Genomic DNA, 9,815 nt, shown 5'->3' with positions numbered 1-9,815 from the left:
AGTGCTTTTCCATGCACACAACACAGATATGATTAGATAACATATGATTAGAAAGTACCGAAAAATCAGTACATCGGTCTGGTAGGGTTAATACAACAGAAATTGTCTCAGTTTGGAGGCCAGAAGTCCAAAATCAAGGTCTTGGCAGGACCGTGCTCCCTCTAAAACCTGTAGGGGAGAACCCTTCCTTGCTTCTTGCTAGCTTCTGGTGGTTTGCTGCCAATCCTTGGCATTCCTCAGTTTGTAGCTGTAACACTTCAATTTCTGCCTCCATTGTCACATGGCATTTTCCCCCTTGTGTGTCTGTGTCTCTTCTTATAAGGACATTGATAATATTGGATTGGGGCCTACCCTACTCCACTATGACTTCACTTTAACTGATTATATCTGCAACAATCTTATTTCCAAATAAAGTCACGTTGATAGTTACTGAAGGTTGGGACTCACATATCTTTTGGGGGGACACAATTCAACCCAGAAGTTAGACTATTACAGCAGTTAGAAACAGCCCCTCTAATGAACAAAACACAGAATAGCTATTATAAAGAAATGAAGAAATTTGACAAGAAACAGTACCTCAAAGAGGATAATATTAATAGCACAGAAATCAAATAATTCAGAGTATGTCCAAGATGCCATTTTGAAAACTTATTTGAATGACTTAGTTATGCCAGCATTTTCAGTAGATCTGTTATTCAGATACACTTTTCCTGTCAAAGAATTATGAAGTGTTTCACCTTTTGGAAAAAGTCTAAAGCTTGCTCTGCAGTGATTAAAGTTATTTGTCAAAATAGGTAGTTTTGTATTTGGTGCTGTATTTAAGCAGGTGGATTCTTCGGCTCCCATGTTACTGTAACCAACAGTAATACTATTTTAAAGCGAATAATAAAGTTGGGGATGCTGCTATGATTGGTCCATATTCTTTTTTGATCTTCACGGTTGATTCCTAGCCTGCTCAGTGCCATGCACAGCAGATTTCTGCCATAGAACCAGGTTTCTAGGGAATCTTGATGATTTGAATCTTGGACAAGTAGGTTGAAAAAGAAACACAGGACTTATTGGGAGGAAAGAGCCAATGAAAATCAATGTTATGCAAGGACAAACTTTGTTTGCAATTTGCAATTTTCATGGGCCATTTTGTCTAATAACTCATACTCGACTGACCCTTTCTATTCCAGAGAGGAAGCTTGGCAATAGGTACTCTGACTCGGGTTTGGGTGCACATAGGTTCAAATCCCAGCCCTGCTGCTTATTAGCCATGAGACTCTGGGTAAATCACCTTATCTGAGCCTCTGTTTTCTGAAGTGCAACACGGAAACAGTAATAGTACCACATTCGATGGTGTGGTAAGGGTGAAAGGAAAAACAGCCCACCCATATGAGGTAGTTGGCACGTTGCCCGTCACACAGTAACCATTGCTCAATTGTTGGAATAATGTAAATTTACTATCGTTACTGTGCAGATGGGCCCGAAGCTCTATTCTGGGCTTGACCTTCAGATCTACCTTACTGAGTACCTGTTGTATTCCCCCCACGTATGCTCTTGCTACCTCTAGTCCAGTTTGTTTTAAACTGAGTTCGTCAGCTTCCTTTCCAGCCCCGATCTTCCTCTAGTTTCTCCTGGCCAGCTGCCTGGCTCCTGAGCTCCAAACCTTTGTGATGGCTTTCATTTTTCCCTTTCCTGGGCAGCCCTCGCCAAGTCTTGCAAATTCATCACCCTCAGCAACTCACCAGAGTTGTTTCCCCTTCCCCTAGGTCCCTGTGCTTCATCCAAGCCCTCACTGCCGCTTGTGTGAACCGTCTGTTAACTCGTCTGCCGGCCTCTAGCCTGTTCTCTCTCTGTTTTTTTTTTTTTAAAGATTTTTATTGGGAAATTGGGGGGATGGGAACAGTGCTGGGGAATCGGGGAAAGGGGAACAGACAAGTTGCTGTCGTTTTGTTCTTTAGTCTAGTTGTGGAGGACGTTGCTTCACTGGCCCAAGGTGNTGTTGTTCAGCATCTTAGCTGTGGAGGGCAGTGTCACTGGCCCTCATATGTGGGATCCGAACCGGGGCCCTCTGGCATCCCAAGCAAGTTCTTAACCATCGCGCCACTTGGCCGGCCCTATTCAGTACTTTTTTAAAAAAGATTTTTTATTGGGGAATTGGGGAAGGAAGGGGAACAGCCAAGTTATTGTCCTCCAGTCTTAGTTGTGAAGGGCGCAGCTAGCTCAGCTCCAAGTCCAGTCGCCATTTGGCCGCCCCTCGGCAGCTCGTGGCTGCTCAGCTCAGGGTGCCGTGTTCAGTGTTAGTTGCAGGTGGGCGCAGCCACCATCCCATGCGGGAGTCGAACTGGCAACCTTGTTGTTAGGAGCATGTGCTCTTACTGGCTGAGCCATCCTGCCACCTGTTGGCAGCTCAGCTCGGGCGCAGCTCAGCTCAGGCTCAGCTCACTGGCCCATGTGGGAATCAAACCGGCGACCCTGTTGCTCAGAGCTCACGCTGTTAACCAACTGAGCCACTCAGCCGGCCCGACTTCAGTACATTTTTTGATGAGTGTGAATATATGCTTCATTTGCATATATATATATATATATATATATAGCCCTTATAAGTATGTTTTTCTTATTTACTAGCCTAAGAAATTTTAACAGAAATTTTTAATTTCATCAAGTGGCAGGTGGGAAGGGAGGGAGGAAGAGGAGATGAGGTAGGTCCAGACCTTCTCTTTCCTCCTTTGCTGGTGCCTGATTGGCCTATATGTCACTGGAATGAAAGGATAGCACTGCCCCCATTTCATGAAGCTTTCATCCTTTCTTCTCAGAGACCATGTGAAAGCAATGGAAGAGAGAAAATTACTTCATAGCTTTTTGGCTAATTCACAGGAAGGACTGCCACCTAGGAGAATGAAAGACAGTTATATCGAAGTTCTCTTGCCTTTGGGCACTGAGCCTGCATTACGCGAGAAGTATTTGACTGTTCAGAACACCGTAAGGTAACACAGCACTATTTTTATTTGTGTTATTTGTTTTACTTATTTTTTATTAGTTTCAGGTGTACAAAACAAAGCACTAGTTATACTTTTTACACCTCACAAAGTGACAACCCCCCTCCCCCAATCCACCACCCGACTCCCCCCCAATATCATACATATCTATTACAATTCCATTGACTCCACTCCCCACACTATACTCCACATCCTCTGACAATATATATGTGTTATTTGTTTTTATTTTACTTCTTTATGTTTGTTTTTTTGTTTGTTTTTGTTTGCTTGAATGACTTCTTTTTTATTGCAACTTTGAGATATAATTCATACGCCATACCATTCACCTATTTAAAGTGTGCAATTCTGTGGTTTTTAGTATATTCAGAGAGTTGTGCATCCATCATCTCAATCAATTTTAGAAATTTTTCATCATCCCAAAGTGTGTTATTTCCTTTTAAAGGGCAGTCATCATGATTTTTCATTTAATCCCACTTTTCTTTATTTCACAGATTTGGCAGGATCCTTGAGGATCTTGACAGCTTAGGAGGTACTGGTATTATTTTAGTGTTTTCTAAATAGATACGTAATGGCTACACATCGAACCCTATGGCTGAAAAGGGCTCCTTTATTCTTTTTTTTTTTTTTTAGATTTTTTTTATTGGGGAATTGGGGGATGGGAACAGCACTGGGGAATTGGGGGAAGGGAAACAGACAAGTTGCTGTCCTTTTGTGGAGGGCAGTGTCACTGGCCCTCATATGTGGGATCCGAACCGGGGCCCTCTGGCATCCCAAGCCAGTTCTTAACCATCGCGCCACTCGGCCGTCCGTCCTTTATTCTTTAACTTGCACAAATGAGCGTATTCTGAAAGAACAGAAAAAGGAGGACGTTCACTGCCTCTGAATTGTCATAATATTTTTTCCCCCAAAATGTAGCTTCCTATTTAATAGAGTTATTATCTGATTAATCCTTCTTTTTAATACCTTTTTAAGAAGTCTTAAGTTTACAGAGAAGTTGCAAATAAGCTCAAAGAATTATTCTTCCCTGAATCATGTGAGAGTATGTTGCTGACATGCATATCACCCCCAAATAGCTTCATGTCTGTTGCCTACCAACCAGGACGTTCTCCTGTATAACCACAATGCAACCATCAAAATCAGGAAATGAATCCTGCTACATTAGACTGTCTAATCCTCAGACCCCATTTAACTTTGACCAGTGAGCCTTTATAGCAGAAGGATCCGGTTCTGAATCACACGTTGCATTTAGTTAGTTGTTGTATCAGGAATAATTGTCTTTCTCTGACTTGCATGACCTTGACACTTTTGAAAACTATAGGCCAATTCTTTTGTGGAATTTCTCTCAATTTGGGTTTGTTTGATGCTTCCCCAATAGTAGATTCGGGACATGCATCTTTGGCAGGAATGGCACAGAAGGGATGCTGTGTTCTTACTGTATCTTATCAAGTGGTACATAGTTATAATGTGTCCTATTACTGTGATTCCTGATGAAAGTGGTGTCTTCCAGGCTTCTTCACTATAAAGTTACTCTTTTCCCCTTTGTAACGGATAAGTACCTTGTAGGGAGGTACTTTGAGGCCTTGTAAATATCCCATTCCTCATCAGACATTCAGTTTATTACTTTAACATCTGTAGGGACGCAGAGATTCCTATTTTATTGAATGGGTTATAATATGTTACTGTCATCTATTTGGATGCTCGAATTGTCCCAGGACTGTCCCTCTCCCTTCAAGCTGGCTTCTGTGTTTTCTTGATGTGTCCCCATCATTCTTGGAGTACTTCGTCACTTTCTGGCACAGCCAGATAGTCTAGGCTCATTTGTACTGTCCCTGCCCCGGTCCTGAAATCAGCCAAATCTCTGAGGAGCCCTGTTTTTTTAAATGGAGAATGCTACTTAGAAACCAAGACCAGGGTGGTGGAAGTGGTCATTGCTGCTGGAGTATGACTGCTCTCATGCCCTTTCAGTGGGCAAGCTGGAGGAATATATGCACATACACATTTATCTCTGTGCCTATCTGTCTGTCTGTGAAAACCATGGGTTCACACTGGTAGTTCCAGCTCAGCATCACAGGTTCATTCTTATCTCCTCCCCTTTTATATTTGTAATTCCCTTCTTCAACTGGCTCCATCATCCTTCCTGCATTTACTTACCCCCGCAATACATCACCACCTGTAGCCTGTCTTGGACGCTTCCCTCACGTCACTGGGGCTCGAGCCCATGCCAGGTCCCCTTCTGCAGGTCACCCCCCTAATTGTGCTCAGGCTGCACCATGCTGGGCCGTGGCTTTTGTTGCTTCTCTCCATTTCCTCCTGACCTCACTTGGACTTCAGCAGCCCACCCTGGGCCGCCTGGCTTGCTCCTGCCTAATGACTTCTGGCCTGAGCTGGTGGGAAAGGGTTTAAAGAAAGGCTCCAGGGCCGGCCGAGTGGCGCGATGGTTAAGAACTGGCTTGGGACGCCAGAGGGTCCCGGTTCAGATCCCACATATGAGGGCCAGTGACACTGCCCTCCACAGCTAAGATGCTGAACAACAGCTCAACCTGGGGCTGGGCTGCCATGAGTTGCCGGCGACAGCGTAGGCTGCAGCCCCTGCTGCAGTGGGTTGCCATGGGCTACCGTGTGTAGCCAGCAGCCAGCGTGAGCGGCCAGCAGCCGCAGTGAGCGGCCGTCCAGAAGCCGGCGACTGATCTGCCTCGCCCAGGAAGAGCGCAATGATGGTGCCAACTTGGGCCAGTGAAGCAACGTCCTCCACAACTAGACTGAAGAACAAAAGGACAGTAACTTGTCTGTTCCCCATCCCCCAATTCCCCAATAAAAAAATCTTAAAAAAAAAAGAAAGGCTCCAATAACTTTTTTCTTCGGGGGGGGGCCAGTGTGTTTTCCCAGGATGCATCAGCTCCAAGTCGAATAGTTGTTTCAGTCTAGTTGTGGAGGGTGCAACTCAGTGGCCCATGCAGGGTTCAAACCAGCAACCTTAGTGTTATGAGAACTGTGTTCTATCCAACTGAGCTAACCAGCTGCCCCTCTAATAACTTTTAAAATATAGCCATAAATCCATTGTTAGGCTTACACCTAGCTCCTTTTTTCTTCAGATTAAATAAACCTGGTTAAAAATACTTATTGGCCGTTAAAATAATTATACACACACAAATATTTGACTTTGGTTTATTTAGGTGACCCTAAATCCACACAGTCCTCTGCCACTCCCCTGTTTTTTCCTCATTACCTCCTGCTGATGGCCAGTCCCTTTCACCTGTTCACTTAATTCTATTCCTTCCATTTTTCAAGGAATGTGCCTTATCACGTATGCTTCCTCACTAATATCTCAGACCTTTTCTCAACTTCACTTCCTTCAACTTATAAACATATTCAAGTCTCATCCATTTAAAACGAAAAATAGGTAAAATCCCCTTCCCTGTAACTCTCTCCAACTGTCTTTCTCCTTCACTTCAGAGCTAACTTTCTGGAAAGAATTAGTAAAAAAAAAAAACATTTGCTCTCACTGCCTCTATATCCTGACCTGTTATTTTCCAGCCTGCCATGTTCTGGATCCTACTTCTTGTGCCATTGAACTGCTCTTGCCCAGCTCTCCATCGGCCCTCATATTGTATGATCTACGGGGTGCTTTTCAGGGCTTACCCAGCCCCTTCGCAGCTCCTGATATAGTCAGACTTATCCTTGGGTTTCGGTGCCATTTCCTCCCACCTCTCTGGCTGCTCCTTCCTCGTCTGCTGTGTAGGCTCCTCATTCTCTGTTGATCCCTTAAATGTCAGTTATCCCTAGGGTTTTGTCTTCTCCCCTATTTTTGTTATCTAAATAGTCCCTAGAAATAATCTTTTACTCCTTGTGCTTTAGTTGCTATCAGTATGTGGAATATTTAGGAAGGTACATTTCCTGGCCTGCCTTTCTGAGTTCCAGACCATCTCCTGCCTACTGGACATCTTCATTTGGTTAGGCCATAGGCTTCTCAAATTCAGCATGTTGAAAACAGCCCGTTCTGCTCTTCCCGTATTCACGTTTTCGGCGAATAGGACATCATCTTCACTTATGCAAGCTGCAAACCTGAGTTGAGTCAAATCTTGTCAAGTCTCCCTTCTTATTTGCTCTTGGACCTTTTCTCTTCATTTCTACTGTTAGTGCCATAGCTCAGAAGCATGTGGTTTCTTTTTGGGTACCTCAAAGACTTTTAAATGGAATTGCTTACCTTTAGCCTTTCATTCCCCTAGTACAGAAGTCAACAAACTTTTGAGATGGCAGAGCCAATCCTGTCCCTCACAACAATTTAAAAATTATTTGAGAGCCATAAAACAAATGAAATCACCATTATGTAAATAATATCCTTTAAAATTTTTATAGGGCCAGCCGAGTGGCTCAGTTGGTTAAGAGTTAGCTTAAGAGTGCGAGCTCTGAGCATCAGGGCTGCCGGTTCGATTCCCACATGGGCCAGTGACACTGTGCCTGAGCTGAGCTGCCTCTGAGCTGCCAACAGGTGGCAGGATGGCTCAGCTGGTGAGAGCACATGCTCCTAACAACAAGACTGTCTGTTTGATGGTGGGCTATGCCTGCTCGCAACTAAGACTGAACTCGGCACCTTGAGCTGAGCTGCCGCCTCGATGGCTCAGTGGATAGAGCATGTGCTCTTAACAACAAGGCTGCTGGTTCGACTCCCACATGGATGGTGGCTGTGCCCACCCACAACTAAGATTGAACACAGCACCTTGAGCTCAGAGGCCATGAGCTGCCGAAGGGCAGCCAGATGGTGACCGGCGCCCTCCACAACGAAGACTGATGAACAACAACTTGGCTGGTCCCCTTTCCCAATTCCCCAACACTGTTCCCCTCTCCCAAGTCCCCAATTAAAAGAAATATATTTTATAAATGAAACTATGAAAGTTTTATTTTCATTTTTAATTTTACTTCAGAGCCACATGTGCGTACCCAAAGAGCCGCATGTGGCTGGCAAGCTGCAGTTTGCTGACCCCTGCCCTAGTACATCCTTTAACAGGCTCACAGATGGAAAGATTTATTGTCATTCAGCAAATATTTCTTGAGCACAGACCCAGTCCTGAGAGTTGACGATACAAATCTGAATGAATCATTGGGGAGGCAGGGAGGTCGCTAAACACAGTATACCACTTTGAATGAGTTGACATTTGTAAGGTGCATTAGGACATGCTTGGCACCTACAAAGTCTTGTTAAGATATGGAAAGCATATGGATAACCACAGGGTGGTGTAGGAGCCGAGGGTGTTACGGGGAAGGTGGGATAGTCTGAGCAACATAATTGCTTCATGATTAGGAAAGAGTCAGGTAGCTGAGTCCTTGCGATCTGTTTCTCTTCTGAAGGTGTTTGATGCTGTCAGACTTAGTGCGGGGATCTTTTTCTGATTTAGGCTCTGTGTCTCTGTGGAGTGGTGACAAGCCACCTGGTGGGTCTGGACTTTGGGCTATGGTTTCCTCACCAAATCCAAAATTGAGTGAGCAGTGGGATGAGAGGATTCCCAAATCTCTTCAATGTGTAGAAGTCTTGGGGCCTAGGATAAGACCACTAGACGAACATGGGGGATTGGGTCTTCAAAATAAGATCAGACTTTTTATGGATTTAAGGGAGTAAATTATAAATGTTGAGAAATAATTTTGTTTTTCCTTTATTTGGGTCTCTTCTCTTTTCCTTCAGTTCTTATTTGCTACATGCACACCAAAATTCCTTCAGCTGAGATGTCTCCTTTATCGATAGTTACGGCTCTTGTGGACAAGATTGGTAAGTGATACTATTTTCTATGCATACTCAGAATTCTTAGTAATGACAAGATATTACTGTGATTAGAGGAAATATTTCCCTTTGTGAGGCAATTTTTATGTATATATGCATATGAAAATGTCTAGAGTGCTATATACCAATATATTTATTATAATTATTTTTGGTTTTACATGGTTCCAGTTTTATTTTTTATAGTCTTTGCATTATCTACATTTTTCAAAAAGACACAAATTTCTTTTGCATGTCAAAAAATAATTTTTAGTTTTGAAGACAAAAAGGAAATGTAGTAGAATTTGCCACAATTTCAAACAAAATTGTCCATTTACGGTACAGACAATTTGGGGTATGATTTGGACTCAAATTGATTTTCTGTTTTGCAGATTTGTGTAAGAATTGCTTAAGCCCGGAACAGGATATCAAGTTCAGTGGCCATGTTAGCTGGGTTGGGAAGACATCCATGGAAGTGAAGATGCAAATGTTCCAGGTGTGTAGTATGTGCCCAAAGATTGCCCCCTTGTTCCTATAGAACCCACTGGTCTCAGTGAAAGGAAAGCTGATTTTCCTATCTGCCCACAGACAGGTTTATAGCTCACCCCTTCCAGAAAAACAGAGAGATGGTGGATTATTACTATCTTCCTCTTGGATGAAGACTGACACATTATTTGGTGTCTATGTTTAGTGTTTATTAATTTCAAATCATACAGCTTCATGTTAAGGTGCTTGTTTCTGATCTTACCCCGGAGAATTTCACAAAGATCTATGAGTTATGTTAGGCATGAGTGGGATTGGTCACTGTTTTAGTTTCCTAGAGCTGCTTTAACAAAGCACCACAAAGCAGGTGGCTTAACCCTACCAGACCTGAGGCCCTGAACCTAACTGTCCCCTATACCTGAGCTGCTGAGCATTAAAGAGAAAAAACCCACATGATATAGAAAAATGTTAGTTACATGCAAACAAGCGGTTAGAATAAGATGGAACTTGGAGACATTGTAGAAAATAGGTCTACCTTTCATCTAGCGCCAACATTCCACCTTTGTGTGCCAATCCACCCAGCAGGATGAGCCTTGTTT

The 9,815-nt window shown here is 43.4% G+C and overlaps 1 protein-coding gene across 4 annotated transcripts in view; it reads left to right on the top strand.

Moving 5' to 3' along the window:
* The window catches only part of ACOT9 (acyl-CoA thioesterase 9), a 56,964-nt gene that overhangs the window by 32,873 nt on the left and 14,276 nt on the right, over positions 1-9,815 (top strand). For all 4 annotated transcript variants that reach the window (XM_019626521.1, XM_019626520.1, XM_019626519.1 and 1 more), the window contains 4 exons: positions 2,802-2,972; positions 3,476-3,513; positions 8,662-8,745; positions 9,126-9,229. In XM_019626521.1, the coding sequence (XP_019482066.1) occupies positions 2,818-2,972; positions 3,476-3,513; positions 8,662-8,745; positions 9,126-9,229 (381 nt within the window). In that variant the 5' untranslated portion in view covers positions 2,802-2,817. The remainder of the gene's footprint in view (positions 1-2,801; positions 2,973-3,475; positions 3,514-8,661; positions 8,746-9,125; positions 9,230-9,815) is intronic.

The sequence above is a fragment of the Hipposideros armiger genome, unplaced genomic scaffold (genome assembly GCF_001890085.2).
Source record: "Hipposideros armiger isolate ML-2016 unplaced genomic scaffold, ASM189008v1 scaffold_682, whole genome shotgun sequence".
Lineage (NCBI taxonomy): Eukaryota > Metazoa > Chordata > Mammalia > Chiroptera > Hipposideridae > Hipposideros > Hipposideros armiger.
This window is presented reverse-complemented; position numbering and strand designations above follow the sequence as displayed.